This window comes from Lepisosteus platostomus, chromosome 14 (assembly GCF_059453375.1).
Source record: "Lepisosteus platostomus isolate fLepPlt1 chromosome 14, fLepPlt1.hap1, whole genome shotgun sequence".
Classification (NCBI taxonomy): domain Eukaryota; kingdom Metazoa; phylum Chordata; class Actinopteri; order Semionotiformes; family Lepisosteidae; genus Lepisosteus; species Lepisosteus platostomus.
In genome coordinates this window covers 2758755-2777758 of record NC_142624.1, presented here as the reverse complement: position 1 = coordinate 2777758, position 19004 = coordinate 2758755, and the positions used below count along the sequence as shown (strand labels likewise).

The 19004-nt window shown below is 52.1% G+C and overlaps 1 protein-coding gene across 4 annotated transcripts in view; it reads left to right on the top strand.

Annotated features, from left to right (window-relative positions):
* LOC148648692 (voltage-dependent T-type calcium channel subunit alpha-1I-like) overlaps positions 1-19004 on the top strand; it is a 144976-nt gene that overhangs the window by 38477 nt on the left and 87495 nt on the right. For all 4 annotated transcript variants that reach the window (XM_088606500.1, XM_088606499.1, XM_088606501.1 and 1 more), the window contains one exon: positions 3901-4159. In XM_088606500.1, coding sequence (XP_088462626.1) covers positions 3915-4159 — 245 coding nt within the window. In that variant the 5' untranslated portion in view covers positions 3901-3914. The remainder of the gene's footprint in view (positions 1-3900; positions 4160-19004) is intronic.

The following is a 19004-nucleotide window of genomic DNA, read 5'->3' as shown; positions in this document are numbered from 1 at the left end:
GCAGTCCAAAAACATGCTGGTTGGTTAATTGGCTTCTGGGAATATTGGCCCTGTTGTGAGTTTGTTTGTGTCTGTGAATGTCTGTGGCCTGTGATGGACTGGTGTCCCATCCAGGGTGTACCCTGCCTTGTGCCCGGTGCTTGCTGGGATAGGCTCCAGCTGCCCATGTGATCTTGAATTGGAGGAAGCAGTTAGAAAATGGAGGGACGGGTGGATAAGCCATTTGACAGGGACAGAACAGTCTGCCAATATTATATTATTGTCTCGGCCAGATTCACACAAAGTCAAGCGCTCACAAACTGTTCTGTGTTGGGCTTGGCTCTGTTTTGTGCCTGGTGTTGCGTCACGAGCATGTCAGCCCTGAGCCGAGGCTGCTTGCTGAAGTGTGACCGAGCCCACATCAGAGCTACCCCTAAGGAACTCCCTCTCCGAGGACGGAGAGTCGCTCCAGCACAAAATGAGGCCTAGCCGGCTCTCGGGGGGCCGGATTCAGACACATCTGTCCCAGAATCGTGGAGAGGAGGGGAGGGGGCGATCACGCGCACACTGAAGGCCAAAGGAGGCTCTTGCGCTGACTGAGCTCCGCTTGCTGAGGCGTTCCGTGTAATTTAGGCATCTTTCCGTGTCTGGCTTCCTTCTGCTTCCGTTCACAGTCCTCGATCTCTCTCTCTCTCTCCTTATTCCGCTTCCCTGGTAAATCTCTGATGCCCCACTCTCTTTTCCCTCTTTCTAACCCTACTTCCCTGCCCAATTCCTGCTGCTACCCTCTCTTTCCCTCTGTTCAGCCCCTTACTCTCCTCTTTAAAACCTTAATGAATGTAAATAATACATTGGAAGGAGAGTGCATTAAAAGCATTAAGACACGGGCGACCACACAAGTCAGAAAGTACTGGTTTGAAATCATGCATACATCACTAACAAAGGAGTGCATTCAGTAATTTAGTTCATTTGAGCTAAAATGCATTTGTGGCTCAGTGGTTATTATTTCTGCCTTGTAGTACTGGGGCCCAGTACTACAGTTCTGTCTCCACCTGTTTGTGTGTCCTCCCTGTATTTGCGCGAGGTTGTCCTCCAGGTGCTCTGTCTTCTCCCGCACTTCAGAGACATGCGACCTGTGACCCTTTATTGGACAAGGTGGTTAGAAAATACCTGGATGGATAAAATGCATTTAATTTCCGTAACGTTTTCTGGTCACAGAATAACATATATCCCAACTGTCCTAAAGTGTGTCACCGCAAATTGCACAGATCCTACAGAGCTGCTATAGACCTGTCAGTACCTCTGTTGCCACTTCTGTCCCACAGTAAGAGAGGCGAGAGGGGCACAATAGTTACTAAAGGAAGCTACTTATTTCTTATATTACACATAGCTGTCCTTAAGGTCCACCATGAAACCTTAAAGCCACTGTTTTGTTTATCGCTCAGATTTTTATGTTAGGCACATTCCCCTGCCTGTCTCTGACTGACCGGATGCACTCTGCTCAAATGAAATATTTCTACCGAGTGCCTGGCTGGCACAGCATTGCGTGTTTTTGATTTTAGGCACACATCCGTGTAGCCAAAGGACAGTTTTTCTGCTGCAGGGACACATGGTCCTTGTGGGGTGACTGCAGACAAAGTTCTGCTTTCATAATGAATGTCGCAGAAACACCCGGGCCCCGCTCAGGGTTCGAGACAGTTGTCACGGAGACAGCCAGGCCCGGCTCAGGGTTCGAGGAGGCTGTCGGGGAAATGGCCTGTCGGAGCTCAGGGTTCGAGACGGTTTTCACAGGCACAGACCAGCCTGACCCAGGGTTCAAGGTGGATGTCATAGACACAGCCCGGCCCGGCCCGGCACAGGGTTCGAGATGGGTACCACAAACACAGGTCAGCCCAGTCAGAGTCACAACGTGATCCACTTGTTCATAGTATAGACATCCCCGGAATTGTCCTTCATTAAATACATTAGTGAATACTTTAGATGGAGGCAGCCGAACGCTTCCTCTGTAACGGTATATTGATAGATGCATGAATTCTATTACTATTATTGAATTCTCTTTTATTGTTTCCAAGTTCAAAGAGCTTACATCACACAAGAACATTAAAACAACAATGACATTTGCAACGTTATTGATTTTCCTGTAAGACCTGCCAGTGAGAGAGAGAGGAAAAAAACCCCCACATCTGAACAGAAAATTAAAGGTTCCTTCAGATTCCAGGTTGGGTCTCGTTTCCAGGGGTGCCCATGGCAGATCTGAGGCTCTGCTCTGAGGGCTCAGCCCTGGCCACCGGGGAGACGCATGTAGCGATCTTTTTCAGCGCCTGCACATGGCTGCCTTCATTGTCCTAGAAAGACAATGAGGTCATCTCACTTTTCTCTGCTGTTGTCTCCAGAGTTCTGGTCCAGCAACAGGATTCTCCTTGATTGCTCACCCTTAGCTTCCTAGAGGCCATCTAATCCTGTGACAAACAGGCTGTCACTATGTGACACTTTCACTCCTAGACAGCACTGCTCCCCTCCTCTGACAAAGTAGCCTGTCCCTGCCTCATGTAACTTTTATAAATGTATCATAAAACACTCAGGATGAGAGCTAATACTAGTTGTACATTTCAGTTCATGAAAGAATCTCCACTAGGAACAGAGTGGGTGGTCTCTATTGCACGTGCTCACTTCTAAAAGACACTCGTCCCCTGTGAGACTCAGGCTGCCACAGGTCTGCAGATGAACTGCAGGTGGCACATATGCTCAGCACCTTGGCATTTTTTAACCACGTCTGGCTGTTTCCTTGTGGCATTGATTTATACCTGCGGCTGAAACCTTCAACGCAGACAGTTTCTGCAGTGCTGTTAAGATGAGATCGCTGCACGGTCTGTGACTACAGCCGGTTCCTGGCTTGTTTAATCTGCATTTATAGTCCTTTGCAATCTCATGAATGAATGGATTGGTTTTGTAAGTGTCCTAAATCTAGCAAGGAAGCAAAATGCATGTTGCACCCAAGAGTACGCCAGTACAGTATGCAGCATCGCATACTACATGCAGGTCAGATCCGTAGTCATATCGTGACCAAACTGCTGAAATTCCTCCGTTTCCTGGAGTCTGATCTCCGGGTAATCCATCCATCCGTGCATTTTGTAGCCGCTGCATCCCAGTCAGGGGCGCGGGGGAGCCGGAGCCTATCCCAGTGAGGCCGGGCACACTGGGCACGCTTACTGGATAGTGACACTTCCCGCTGCAGAAAGGGATGGGATTCCCCCAGCTGCTCGCGGTCCGGGGGCTGTAGCCCAGGAGTCGCTGGTTCACAGGATCCACCGTGACCCCGGTTCCGCAGGGGAACGTGCTCGGCCGCTGTGGGGGCGGGGGGGGGACCCCCGCTGGCGGGGCTGGGGCCTGCAGGAGCCGCGGCGCCGGCGACCTCCGTCTGACCCCCCCCCAGCTGGTCCGCCAGGGGCCGAGGGACACCGGGAAGGAGAGAGGGCGGCGGCCGACTCCGATTAAAACGCACACGCGGTCCTGGAGTTCCAGGGCCCCCGCCAAGCGCGTGCCCGCCGCCTTGTACGCGTGATGAATGGGAGCTGTCCCGGCGAATTCCACAGGGGCTCGGTGACTCCCGCTCGAGAGAGGGAGAGGCTGAATGAGGCGCGCTGCCTGCTTGTATTCCCAGGGCTCGACGCTGATGGATCGTGTTTGTCATGTCCTGAAAGTAGTTCTAATTATTTAAATGTATTTAACTGACCATTTATCACCTCAGATCTGGAGAAATGCGTCCGGGAGCCGTGCAGGCACAGCCAGCGACTCTGTTTTTGACTTGTACTACAGCACACGTTTTATTTATAACACGGCGTCACTGCTGGCGGGATAAGTACAACGGGGAGGTGCTGAACCCCCCCCCCCACTCACCTCTTCCCGTCCTTGTCTTTGCAGGCCGCGGCGTTGCCATGACGACCGCGGACTCTTCCGGAATTTTCCGCCCCGACCCCCGGGGGGCGGGGCCCCGCCAGGACTCCGGCCCCGCCCACGGGGAGGGGGAGGAGGAAGAGGAGGGGCCGACCTCGGCCGACGACGCCAGCAGCGACCTCAGCGCCCTGGTGGTGCCCTACCCCGAGCTGGCCCCCGTCGTCTTCTTCTGCCTCAAGCAGACCACCTGCCCGCGCAACTGGTGCATCCGCATGGTCTGCAATCCATATCCTTTCCGCTCCAGCCCCGGACCAGGGAGCCGTGAGTACTGCCCACCCTCGGGTCACAGCCATCCGTGCTCCCTCAGGCTAGTAGATGACGCGTGGTCACCCTGTGTCCTGGCAGCCCAGCATAGTGATGGAGACACTCTCGCTGTCCTTCGGATGAGGTCCTGACTCTCTGTGGTTCTTGAAAAACCTAGGGTGCTTCTCCAAAAAAACGCAGGCGTGTTACCCCTCCTGTCCTGGTCAAATTCCCCCCTGGCCTTTACCGGTCATGGCCTCCTAATAACCCCCCTCTCTGAACTGGCTCCATCACTCTGCTCTCCTCCCCACTGAGAGCTGGTGTGTGGGGAGCGGACTGGCACATCATCCAGGTGGGGCTGCACACTGGTGGTAACAGTGGGATTCTTTATGACCTGTACAGCACTTTGAATAGAGTGTCCAGAAAAGCTATATAAGTGAAATGAATTATTACCATGATTAATAATAATAGGTCAGGCCCTGTGTCTCAGAGGGGGGCTCTAATCCATCTCTGACAGTGATGTGGTCAGTCGAGTGATTGCAAGGAGCACCTGGATCTTGCTCTAGAAGGAAGGGATGACCCGTCCTGCGGGCAGGACGTTCTGACTGGGGATAGGAGGTGCTGAGCTGGAGCAGCCCGTCCCGTCCTCGCCTGGTCGTGCTCTCGAAGCCGGCTCTCCGGGGGGGGATGCTGGGAGGCGGGCTCCCCCCGTGGCCCGGGAGCGAGGGTGACATCATTGTTAAAAAAACAGAAATTCAGAAGAATGGAGCAGTAGCCGGACGCAATGATCGTGCTCTGGGTTGTCGCTTTCCTGCCGGTGGTTGTCATTACTTGCCTAAGACCCTAGGTTGGACTGTAGCTCGTTAATTCAGTCACCTAATGGAGGCCTAATGTGGAATGAAAGAGAGAGGAGGCCCAGGCCCTTCAGACTGGGGGAGCTGTGCTGTCGGCCTCCCCTGCTCTGCGGCTCACAATGAGTATCTTACAGACACGGGCTGCTTCACTCCCTCAGACTGGGAGGAGGAGGCAAGTTTGTTCCGAAGTCACGCTGCAGTGGTTTGATGTGAAGAGATACCAGCGCAGAATTGGATTACACAGTGTGGCAGAGCTGCTATTGTGGAGAGAATCTGGTTAGTGGACTAGTCTTGTTGTGCTACAGTAATCACAGTGTCACTGTGCTGCAGCAGCTGTGTCTCGGTGTCACTGTGCTGCAGCAGCTGTGTCTCGGTGTCACTGTGCTGCAGCAGCTGTGTCTCGGTGTCACTGTGCTGCAGTAGCTGTGTCTCGGTGTCACTGTGCTGCAGCAGCTGTGTCTCGGTGTCACTGTGCTGCAGTAGCTGTGTCTCGGTGTCACTGTGCTGCAGCAGCTGTGTCTCAGTGTCACTGTGCTGCAGTAGCTGTGTCACAGTGTCACTGTGCTGCAGCAGCTGTGTCTCGGTGTCACTGTGCTGCAGTAGCTGTGTCACAGTGTCACTGTGCTGCAGTAGTTGTGTCTCGGTGTCACTGTGCTGCAGTAGCTGTGTCACAGTGTCACTGTGCTGCAGTAGCTGTGTCTCGGTGTCACTGTGCTGCAGCAGCTGTGTCTCGGTGTCACTGTGCTGCAGTAGCTGTGTCTCGGTGTTTCTATGCTGCCGTAGTAATTGTCACTACAGCACCACCATGTTTTTTCTCATGTTTTCTCCTGTGCAGCTGCCACTATCACCCCAGTTCTCTCTGGTTTATTTTTATTTAGTGGTGCCATTAAGGAGCAGATAAAAGACAGAACGTCTGTCTTGGGCATGCTTACCCAGAGTGCTCTAAGTGTGTTAAAGCAGGCATACAGCAACAGTCGTCTGGTGTCTCAGACTTTCTCCCGCGGCGGGGGAATTGTAGTGACGCCGGGGTGTGTGACAACGGTGCAGCAGAAAGCGTTTTGCGGCTCGAATCCCCACTCCCACCCGTGGGCGAAGTGCGCCACGGCCGCGACGCGAGGGAGCCGCTGAGCGGCGCGCGGTGCTGGCTGGGGAACTGGCGTGCCCATGGGGCAGGTCACCGGCGCGCCGCTCTCTGTCCCCAGTCCCTACCGGAGGGCCCAGCAATTTCTCCGGCAAGCGCAGCGAGGTGGTCGTGAAAAGAAAGGGGTACGTGTGGAAAGGAAGACCGGAACGTTGCAAGCCCTCCCAGGTTTCCAATCCACAAATACTTGTGTGCGTGATGTTCTTCTTTATTCAGCGCTCGGAGAGTGCACCGGAGGTCCCTTGTGATCCCTGCAGTCCGAGAACACTTAGAGACAGGACATTCGGTTCCAAATTGCCTTGAAAGCACTACAATGCCCAAACTGAGCATTAAGACTTTAAGAATGTCATCATTAGGCCTCGTGACAACTTAATAACACTCTTCTATTAAATAATTATTCCAATATTTTTCTTTTTTTTTCACATTATTTCTGTTGTTTTCTTGGGGGGGCTATTGATCCCTGTTAAAAATCACTCTTTTGTTAAGTAGCAGCGTCAGGGGCGATATGCATGAAAGGTTTTTCCAGTGTTTTCAAACTTAAATTTTTCAGAACAAACAGACTTTTTGGGAAGGTTTTGGGAATGCATGGTATAAATAAAAAAAATATCCATCCGTCCGTCTCCTAACAGCTTTATCTAATACAGGGTCGCAGGGGGGAGTCAGGGCCTATCCCAGCAAGCAACAGGCTCAAGGCGGGGTACACCCTAGATGGGACACCAGTCCAACAACACACCCACACTCACAGCAGGGCCAGTTTTCCCAGAAGCCAGTTAACCCACCAGCCTGTCAGGAGGAAACCAGGGCACCCGGAGGAAAACCCACTCAAGCAGAGGGGGAACATGCAGACTCCACACAGACAGCGCCCCAGGACTTGAACCCGGGGCACCAGCTATGTTTGTCGTGCGGTGGTCTTGAGGTCGTAGCCCCCGTCTGCGCTCCTGCAGACATCATCTCGCCGCGCAGCGTTCTGAGGACGGATCTGAAGATCTCAGCCCTGTTCCGCGGCTGCTGGGAGCCTCGCGGTTTAGCAGAGCTGCGGCTCTAATTGATTCGGCTTTGCGGGGAGGGAATCACAGCGGCTCTGACAGCTTCTTCCCGAGACGCAGCTAATGTTCGCACACCTCCTCTCACCTCCCTGCGCCTTTTCTTCTTCCCTCCCTCCCCCGTCACTCGTGCTTCGCCTCAGCCAGGCGTGAAGCCGGAGTCCCCGGCGTGCTGCTCGATTGCGCGACTAACTGCTCGGGATAATCATCAGGAGGACGGACGGGGCCTCACAGCGCCTCGCAGCGCCGGGGCCCCGGGCTCAATTCCTGGGGTGCCGTCTGTGTGGAGTCTGCATGTTCCCCCTGTGCTTGTGTGGGTTTCCTCCGGGTGCTCTGATTTCCTCCTACAGTCAGGCTGGTGAGCTGACTGCCCTGTGATGGACTGGCGTCCTGCCCAGGGTGTACCCTGCCTTGAGCCTACTGTTGCTTGCTGGGACCCGTGACCCTCAGTGGGAAGAATGGATATGGATGGATGGGTAAGGTCTGTCCCTGTCACCCAACCCTCCCCCCCCCGCCCCCCATGGGGCAGAGGACCTGGTCTTCTGACGTGACAGAATCGTCCCTTGTCCGTAGGGAGTGGCTCCGTGCCTGATCGGAGTCTGGATCGCGTCCCAGCAGGGGCAGGGAGAGCTGTGCTCTCACACACAGAGACTGAGCCACCCCACCCACCTTCATGCCTCATATAAACCTAGAGGTGATCAGGGGCTGACTGCACAGGCAGGGCGCTGGGTGCCTGCTCAGGCAGGTGCTGGGCACGTGGCCCTCTGGTTGAAAGCCCCTGCTCAGCGATGGGTGGGGGCTAGTTGGCCTGCAGAGGGAGGGTGAAGGCTTTGCGTCTCTGACCTGCTCTGCAGCACAGCGCTCCCAGTCTTGCGTCGTCGGGCGGATGGATGCCCGGAATTCTGTGCAGACCGGTGGTGCTGGCCCAGTACCGCCCCCCGTGACACGGTTCTCACAAGCTCGGCGAAGTGGGTGTGGCGACGTGCTTGTGCAGCTCGTGCCCATAGAGGGAGAGCGCTCCTCAGGCCACGGGCAACGCTGTACAGTACGTGCAGGTCTTGTCTGGAGCTGGGTGCCCAAAAGAAAAAAAAAACTTTGTGCGCGATGCGTGTTGTAGTAAGAAAGCTGTTGCAGTGTGGGTACAAATTCGAGGAAGTGGGTGTGTGGGGGCATCTTGGTTTGACCTTTGAACTTTGTGCGTGATGCGCGTGGTATTTAGAAAGCTGTTCAGTGGGAGTACAAACGAGAGGAAGTGGGATTCTGATTCCTTGTATTCTGGCCTGCAACACACAGAGGAGCCTGTCGGCAGTGGAGGGTACAGTCCTGTAGGCTTGGCTGACTGAGGAAGTCTGGAGCGAAGTTAGCTATGGCCGCCCAAGTGAGAGAGGGAACGAGACGGTACTGTGACACTGAGGCTGCCATGCACAGGGCTCCAGCAGGGCCAAATTCGCCCACTCTGCCAGTGGCGGGAGAAGAGAGAAGACTTCCACGCTCGTGCTCGCTCAGCCCTGACAACGAGAGGGACTGTACGAGACGGAGAGGGAGCCCAGAACTGTCAGATGTCGGTGCTGTATTTTTCCACTCCGGTCACAGAGAGGGAAAGAGACTGATGGGTACTGATGTGACTCCTTCCCTGGCTGTGCATTATTTAAGCATCTGCCTGCAATTATTTAACAAGCAGCCCAGATCTCTGGAGCTTAAAAATAGACGTGCCTTTTCCACCGTTTGGCAATCTGTGCTCCTGAAATAAGAGCGGGAGAGTGCAGGAGCTGGAATCAGCTGTTGGAAAAACAGTGCATAGCCCCCCCAACACCAACAGCTGGGTCATGTCCTCAGTCCCCAGTAAAGCCCCTCTCCTCTGAAGAAGGCAGATGTGCTGTGTGCCTGTTTGTACACGTCCTCTGGAGCTGGGCCACACTGGGCCACGTTGGACCTTAATGAGCCATGCTGGACCTTACTTCACCATGCTGGGCCATGCTGGGCCATGCTGGGCCACACTGGGCCATGCTGGACCTTACTTCACCATGCTGGGCCATGCTGGGCCATGCTGGGCCACACTGGGCCCGTTGGACCTTAATGAGCCATGCTGGACCCTACTTCACCATGCTGGGCCATGCTGGGCCATGCTGGCTCAGCCTGCGGCTCACTGCAGAGCAGAACGCTTCTCCTCCGTGAGGTGGAGGAGACGCTTCGTGGGCGGCGATGTGTTTAAATCACCACATTACCACAACAAGATACTCTTTCTTCGTTAGCAAATATGCGCATGATCTAATTTCCCTGAAGGGACCCCGGTGCTTGTCTCTCTCTCTCTCTTTCTCTTTGTTTCTCTCGCTGTGTCACTCGGCTCCATGACTTGACACAGCCTCCCTCCCTCCGCCTCCCTGCCTCAGCCTCTAAGCTCTGATCTTACCTACACTGCCCCCCCTCCCTCAAACCGCCCCCCCCCCCTACAGTGTCTCTGAACCCTGCTCTTCCCCTCACTGGATAACCACCCTCTCCCACAAGTGCCTCTGAGCTCTAATCTTATATTCCTCACCTGCCTCTCTCTCACCGCCTTCCCCTCTCTCTGCTGGGGCCTCATCGGGACTGAACTCGCGAGTCTTCCCTGGTCTCGTTTAAACGGTCTCGACCCCTGACAGTCGCCACTGCGCAGCTTGTCCAAACCCATTGAGGCTTTTCTGCTTCGTTTGGCTCGACGAGCTGTCGGCCCCCATTAGGAGCCTTGATTCTAATTGCGGGTGACACTCAACAGAGCAGCGCCAAGGCCCCACAGATGTGTGGGCTCCTCTGTCGGCTGTTTCTCTGCACACAATCTGCCTGCTGTCCCTGAGGAGAGTTTAGCAGTGTACACCACGCGTGGTGGTTTCTCCATTCTTTTTTGTTTGACGACTTCCATCTTTCCACTAATTGGCTTTGCCATGGATTAACAGTAGCACCATTCTGCTTTTCTGCAACAGGCGGTATAGCTAAGGATGTTGTCTTGTAGGTATGAACTGTTGTGACTTATAATATTATCGCAATCTGCTGTCATAATGTGCCAAAAAAGCAGTAGTAATTCAGAATATTCCACAATAAAGGAACCTCACTCTCTAAAAGGCTGTCCCAGATAGCTTTTTGTTATTGGATCGTTGAACACTAATATCAGGAGACCAGTAAGGCTCTCCTCATTAGGACTGAATGCCTGAATGGGCGACTAACCATTTCAAATACTTACAAGTTCAATTTAACCAATTAACATGTCCTTACAATCACGGTCCTCCGAATATGACACAGTCGTTACACTACATGTAATTAAATGCCTTGTCCGGAAAGGAGGGAGCTGCAGACTGAAAAGAGGAGACATTAAAGATATCTTTACACAAAGGGCGGTGGGAGTGTGGAACGCACTACCCGGCCTTGTGGTTGCAGCCGATACCCTGGTTTCCTTCCAGAATCAGCTGGACGAGATCCTTGGATTAATTAATGACTAGCTACTGTATCAACCAGGCCAGATGTGATGAACGGCCTCCTGGCGTCTCGAACTGTTCTGGGGCAGCGAGTCCTGTGGGTGTGATCGATTAGATCACCCTGCTGCAGTTGGCCACTTTTCACCCTTGGCACGGTGACCGCGGTCGCCCTAATCGAAGAGTTTAACTGCTGCCGACCCCAGAACTGGGCCGTAAAGGGGAGATTAGGGAGAGGGGGAGGAGGCCAAAGTTAACCTTTGTCAGCTGTGACTTTTGCCTGATGATTCAGCGCCGCAGAAGCTTGAAGGTGTAATTAAAGCGCGCTAATTGCTTTGGGGACTGGTGCTGTCAGCCTCGGGCTCTCTGGTGGCGGCTGAGCAGGCTGACAGCAGCTCTACGGGGGGGGGGGCTGCGCTCGGCGCTGACTGCCAGCGAGCTGCACATCGGCATGGCAAGACCAGCGCAGGAGAACAGCAGGCTGCACGCTGACCTGGGTGGCCGGGTTCATAGCGGACGGTCTGGTGTCGGCAAGCTGTCCTGCCCACCCCCCCCTCCCCCAGGTTCTGAAATGCTCAGGATACGACAGCTCAGAAATCCGGGTCTGGGGCCAGACCGCAGAGGGAAGACAGCACTGGACAATCAGGTTGCGGCATTGATTGTGGATAAGAACCACTGTGGCTTAAGCACTTACTTACATACCTCAGAAGCTCCAAAGCTGTGCTCTGGCTGACTGACATAACACCTTTAGGAGGTGCCACTACACTTTGCCTTTCTAACTGACTTGTCTTGACACCATGTCGTTAAAGAGCCACTGTTTGACAGACTAGGGTAACTGGATGAATTCCACTCTACTCTGTATCAGTCCAGCTCTACCTACTGTACAGTAAATTTCCCCTCTGGTGTGAGTGACTTCCTTTTCTACCTCCTGGGAAAGCGAGGCTTTCGGAAGTTCAGGGGTACGGAAAATTTTCTATACTGTTATGGTGAAAGAGTAGGCGACTGCATTGTGAAAAGCTATAGGTGAGCAGCTGGAAAAAGTGTGAGCCGGATATATATAGAAGCACCAGAAACTATTGTTAATGCACTTGCTTACAGTCCCTGTGGAATCAAATACACTGACACAGCCCAGTCACAGGGCTCTAGACTCTTTTAGTCCCTGTGGAGTCCAGCACACTGACACAGCCCAGTCACAGGGCTCTAGACTCTTCTAGTCCCTGTGGAGTCCAGCACACTGACACAGCCCAGTCACAGGCTCTAGACTCTTCTAGTCCCTGTGGAGTCCAGCACACTGACACAGCCCAGTCACAGGCTCTAGACTCTTCTAGTCCCTGTGGAGTCCAGCACACTGACACAGCCCAGTCACAGGCTGTAGACTCCTCTAGTCCCTGTGGAGTCCAGCACACTGACACAGCCCAGTCACAGGCTGTAGACTCCTCTAGTCCCTGTGGAGTCCAGCACACTGACACAGCCCAGTCACAGGGCTCTAGACTCCTCTAGTCCCTGTGGAGTCCAGCACACTGACACAGCCCAGTCACAGGGCTCTAGACTCCTCTAGTCCCTGTGGAGTCCAGCACACAGACACAGCCCAGTCACAGGCTCTAGACTCTTCTAGTCCCTGTGGAGTCCAGTACACTGACACAGCCCAGTCACAGGCTCTAGACTCTTCTAGTCCCTGTGGAGTCCAGCACACTGACACAGCCCAGTCACAGGGCTCTGGACTCTTACAGGCCCAGTTGTAGTGGTCTGGATCATTATACTCTGTGGAGTACTCGCACAGCCCAGGCTCTGTGTTTTACATTGCTTTGTTTCTTTTTCACACTTTTATTCTGCTGTTAGAGCAGGCAGGAAGCTGAATTAGAAAAACACCAGGATGCCACATAACTGTTGGTGCAGGGAAACACCGCTGCAAATTCCTTTTGACTTCAGGTTTTCCTGTGCAGCTCTGCGCTGGGTTGTGGATCTCACAGGACAGAGAAAAGCGCATTGCAGAAATGTGAGCAGCAGAGATGCAGTACTCTCCTAATTAATTATGGCAAGTATTACTATATCCAAGTGCAGAGATTCCCCTAATCCAACAACTCAACACAGGGGCTTTGCGTTGTGTGGCAACGATACAGTCACAGACTGTGCAAACAAACACACAACTGTCAGGGGATGATGCTGACAAAGCGAGGCTGCTGCTGGGATATTTCTTTCATTCTGGTCTGGGAAAGGGCCTTCATGACCAAATGCGGGAAGCAGTTCTTTACCCAAAGAGTGGCGGGTGTCTGGAGCAAGGTGCCTAGCCACATTGTTAAAGCACAAATAATGGAAACCAGACGTGCTAGATGAGTCAGATGGCTTCATTGTGCTCGTCGTCCTTTCTGACATTCTTCTGATTTCTTTGCTGAACTTTCCAAGCATGCTGGTCATGAACGGGTTAGCAAGCAAGCAAGCAACAAAAAAAGAAAGAAATAAAAAAGAGAAGTTGACATTACAAACTCTCTCTTTTTAAACCACAAACCCAGGAAATCAATACCAGTCCTCCGCTGAACGCAGCCTTTGAAATATTTCGGAGGGAGAATCTATTCTTCAGTCAGCTCTTTAATATTGAGCTGCTGTTCAGCACGACTCCAGAGCTTGCTTGGAATCCCAACCTGAAATGCACGCAGAGCTTTGTGCTGCTTTAGTGGATGCACACATCGGAGCCAGCCCCCCTACAGGGCAGCGCCCCCTGCTGTTCTGTATGGACACCACATCTTCCCCGTGGTCACTGGCTGCCCGAGTGCATCAGCGTCACTGGCAGATTCCCCACCGAGATCCTGTGAGCTGCACTAATGTGCCATCGCACAGCGCAACTGTAATTTGTGCAGCCAGGGTGAAGGGTAAAGTTAGACAGTGGTTTAAAGTGCCAGAGACCCGCTGCTAGAAGCTGCAGTGAGAAACGGCCGCAGTTTCCCTCCCAAAGCTTTAATTCTGCCTTCTTCCACTTGATCTGCGGCTCTCTAGCCTGGCTCCCCCGAAGAGGAGGATCTCTCCACCTGGCGTTGGAGGTGCAGTAGCTAACGTGCCCTTTATTGTAAAATGAGCAATGAGTTGGGTTCGAGCCGATCATCACTAATCCAGCGCCCCAGACGTTGTGCGCATTAGCTCTGTCTCTTGCGGATCTTGCAGGACCTAGCCCAGTAGGTCAACAGCCATGCTGTGGTTTCATGTTATTCTTGAAATAGAAGCTGCCTTTAAAAACACAATTCCTCATTTTATGCCCCGAGTCCAGAGACATGCTGGTAGGTTAACTGGCTTGTGGGAATTAACTCTGGTGTGAGTGTGTGCGTCTGTGTCTGCGTTTGTGCCCCTGTGTGCCCTGTGATGGACTGGTGTCCTGCCCCGGGTGTACCCTGCCTCGTGCACATTGCTTGCTGGGATAGACTCCAGCTCCCCCACGACTCTGAATTAGGAGAAGCTGTTAGAAAATGGGTGGATGGATGCTTGTTCAGAAATGGCACCATTTCAGATGCTGGCCTAATCCCGAGGCTTCAGAGCAGGCGAGAGGCTTGAGGCTTGAATCCTGCCAAATCGCAAACCACCTTAACAACTTCGCGAAACGAGTGCTTGAACGCGTGCAGACACATATTCCTAATTGAGTTGATTAGATGACTTTAGGGAGGAACAGTGATCGTACAATTATCATATTAGTGCTGTGCAACGCTGGGTACAGTAAGCAGTGTAGCATGAGAACTGCCTGGGGCTGATTCTTCTGCAGACAGTCCCAAGGCAGCTATACTGCTGCACAAACTGTCGTATTATATAATGGAGTAGTCTCGCGCAGACCTGGGGGTATTTTCTGAGCCTCACTGCTCTACCGGGTTAGTATACAGCACTGCCAAATTAAATTCGGCACCCTTGACAGTGATATGATAGCCGTGACAAAACACCCAGCACAAAATGGAGCAAGCAGTAGCAGCAGTACCCGGTGGAGCCTGTCCTCTATAGCATCAGGGAAATTTGAAAGTTGTTTTTCGAAAACTAAAAAAATCCACCAGCTTATGGGGAGAAGATACTCTTATTTGGGCATTCTCTCCCTCCCTTTTTCTTTCCCCACTCCTCTCTCTCTCTCTTCTTCATTCCCCTTCTCTATCTCAAATTCAAAGATGCTTTATTGCCATGACTGTGGCTGCCAAAGCATTTTTTAAACCTACAATTCCGGTTTGCACTTTCTTATGCGAGAAGATTAAAACTCAACTCTACACGTTCAATTAAATCTACAGCATTTTTCCCCCCTTAAAGAGCTCTCTCCCACCCCTGAGTTTTATCCCCAAGTTGCCAGATGCTCGCCTTATCCCAGGGTGCACCTGGGCTGTAACCAAGGGGACGGGAGGAGGCAGAGACCATTTAGTATGTTGTTGCCATGACAACTGCAAAATCCCTGCTCTGCAAAACCCGTTAGCAAATAAAAAGGAAAAAGGAAGAGAAATAAAGCAGGGAGACAGACAGGGATGCCCGGCCTGGGTGACAGAGCAGCTCTGGGGCACAGGAATAGATGAAAAGGCTGAATTACACTGGAAACAGAGAGTGTGTGGTATTGAGCGCCGAACATGCTCTGATCTGCTGTACAATGGAGTGCTGTCAACTCTCCTCTCTCTCTCTCTCCACTTCCCTCAGTTTTGCCTCCGCCTTCTAATCTTACACCGCTGCACAAAAGAAATGCAAAACATGCGTTAAGCGTGAGATTATAAAAAAAAAGTGAGTTCCAGTTTTGAACGTGACAGGCTGTCAGAATTAAAACAGCGCAAAGTCGGTGACGGGTTTGTTCTCCCTGAGCACTAACACGATCACGACAGCGCTGACACACTCACCTGATCAGCCTCTGGACAGACTGCTGTGGGGTGCTCCTCCGCTCCACTGCGGCCCGTGAGAGGGTGGCGGGCTGTTCCCAGTGAACCCTGCACCACGTTGTGCCATCACACGCTGCTGGCCTGCAGGGCCTGTGAAGGACAGAACGACACTCGTCGATCAGTACAGCACTGCCCCATCGCAGATGCTCTCTGGCTAAGAGCCAGCGGCGACTTCACCTCTCGTCCACCAGCTTGCTGTCCCAGAACGGGCTCTGCAATGGCAGATGCACAGGCTATTTCTTCCTTGTGCGTTGGCACAATGACTCAGAGATACTGTAGGTGTGGGGAAAGACCCTTAGCCTTCCTGGACCTGCCCTGTCCCTCACAGCACCTCTGAGCTCTGCTGATCGCTGAAACAGAGCCTCTCGTTCTCCGAGACACTCCTCTCGCAGGCAGACCAGCTTGGGTCACGCCCGGGGCAACCAGACTTGTGTCAATAAAAACCATGTCTTTTTGAATGGCTAGCAATGCAGATTCTTATGGAATCATTTTGGCATTTTTCGGCAATCGTTTTAGCGTTTGGCGAGCGAAATTGTTTTATCTTCACTCTGATACCAAACACTGAGTACCTGGAATTTTTATGAAATCTCATGACTTTTATCCAGCATTTTTAGTCCTAATGCACAAGACCACATAAACAATCAACAAATGTGTCACTATTTAAAATCAACTATTCAGTTTTTTAAATATGCCCAAAGAGATGTTGATATAACCATATAGTCTAAACAAGTTCATTTCTGGCATTTTGCTGTCAGCACATCTGTCAGTGTAAGGCAGCAGTGGGGGTCTTCACTACCTCTTCTCGGTCACCCCAAGAAGATTAGAGACAAGAGGGGGCCATTCGACCCATCAAGGCCTTTTGGTTTCCATTAGCTGAAGGATCTGGGGAGCTCATCCACTCGCGAAATAGACTGGGATATCTGCCCTGACAGCATGGCTGGGAAGCTTGTTCCAGACCCCCACAACCCTCTGTGTAAAGAAGAGTTGTTCTCAATGTTTAATTCGCTTCCCATGGTTTCCACCTGGCTCATGATTCAGGTATATGAATACCTCCATCTCTTTCCCTCGTTCTCCTCTCTCCCCTTCTCCCCCTCCTCCATCTTTCGTCTCTCTCCCCCCTCCCGCTCCCCCTGGCAGTCCAGTCTGCTCCCTTGGCATGACTGTGCCACACTGCCAGCACAGCAGCCAAAGCAATCACAAGCAGAATAAACAGTAGATCCCTGTGTGTCAATAGATACAAGTTAATGGGCAAACTGATTAACCTGCAGCAGTGGATAGTGGAACAGTAGTAAAATTACTTTATAAAAGGATGGTTTATGGACTGGGAACTTTCCTGGGATCTTTAGGCTGTAGTGACTCATCCTGGACTGGGACCCTGGCTGTGATCTCCGGGCTGTAGGGGCTCATCCTGGACTGGGACCCTGGACTGTGATCTCTGGCCTGTAGGGGCTCATCCTGGACTGGGACCCTGGCTGTGATCTCCAGGCTGTAGGGGCTCATCCTGGACTGGGACCCTGGCTGTGATCTCCAGGCTGTAGGGGTTCATCCTGGACTGGGACCCTGGCTGTGATCTCCAGGCTGTAGGGGCTCATCCTGGACTGGGACCCTGGCTGTGATCTCTGGGCTATAGGGGCTCATCCTGGACTGGGACCCTGGCTGTGATCTTTCTCAAGGGGAGAGACAGGAAAACCAACTGAGTCTAATATATTGTTTAGTGGATCATGTGATCATGTTTTGGGAGCAGCAATGCCAGTAAGGCACCTTTGAATTTGAGAGAGACAATGAAAAGACAGGGGCACAGAGAGAAGGGAGAGTTAAGATCTATGCTGTTCTGCAGATCAAGGATTTGGCATGCTCACAATAGACTCATCTAGAGACGGGGACATTTTCAGACAGCATTATCCACCACGCTAAGGTTGCTGAGCCTTTTAAAACGAGCCTTTTTGAAAACTGAACTCCTGATGTTGTGCAATCAAAAGGTAATGTTCAATCTGCCTAGAGGGAGTCTTAAATTAGCACCCTGGATAACTGAAGGGACATTTCACAGCTTCATTGTTTTGTTTTGTTGCTTACAATCTTCCCATTTTATGGTGGTGGCCCTAGGACACAGGGAGAGGGGAGGCGGAGAAAGACAGGAGAAAAAGATTAAGGAAGAGCTGTAATCTGTAGATCCGAGGGCAAATTCAATCCGGTTAGGTCTTAAAGCGGAGAGAACAAACGGCACTATACTATAGCACAGCTAATTGCCTACACTGAACTGTACTGAGCGAGGGAAAGATAGAGCCGACTGTTTCATTGTAGAGATAGCCAGCGAACCGATTCATTCAGAGCAGCAAGGTTGATACAGTGCAGAGATGGACAGATAGGCAGAGAGACAGAAGAATATTAATCAGCTCTTACTGTTTCAGAAAGCTGCACCTGTGTGTATCAAGTCGGCTAGCTGTGTCACGCTGATGAGCCCTAAAAAGGGTTGGAACAGCACTTCATGGCTGCTGCTTTTGACTTCATACACACAGAAGCAGAATCAGATGTCTGCATGATTCCGAACTCCCCGTCTTTGCTGAACAGCCAGAACGAATGCATGTTAATTCCCATCATCCCAGAAATGCCCGTGCATGCTCTTAGTGCACAGCATAGCCCTGAAGGACGCTCCGTGTAACATAGATATTCCAGTGCTGGAATGATGCAGTGAGGAAATGATGCGTTTGTGATGTTCACTGGTTTACAAGGGTGAAGTATTCCAGTCCGCCTGGAAGTGGAGTCAGCAGTCCCGTGGGGAGGCGGACTGCACTGGAGCCAGAGCTCGGCTCTCCTGAGCAAGTCGCCTGTAGCTGCCTCAGCCTGGGCCTACTCTCTCGGGACTCCCTGCCTGTAATCGTCTCTGCCTCACACACCGCACAACACTGCTGTGACTGACTCCAGAGGTGTCCAAGGAATAATCCAGGAGACCCAGTGGATTATGATTTATTACTGAGATTAGGTTGTTCTGCACCTGTTTGTAAAAGCAGACATGGTACTGAATCAGCTGGTCAGTGCATCTCATTCATCATCCTCTGAAATGGATAGAACCGATAGTTTTATGTGCCTGATAAAATAAATACCGCATGCACGCTTTGTATAAAACAATAAGTTCACAACCTAAAAGCATCAAAATATTTCACGTGGGTCCACTGAGCAAGGGTGTAGAGAGACCTGTTGGCACATCATACCCTGTTGTGCAAGCGTGAAAACCTTTCAGTGAAGGCAAGTCTGCCCAGTAGATACCAGTACCTCTTTACTCACACTCAGGGAAGAGTTGAAGAGCACACCTACCATGCACCCCCAGTGTTAGTATTGGCAAAATTGAATCAAATCTATCATTCTGTCCTTTTGGCAGATAGAGATTTTGACAGAGAGGACAGGGAGAGAACGAGAGAGGGAGGAAAGTTAGATTAGTTTAGGCCGGAGCCCCAGGTGAGAGCTGCAATGTC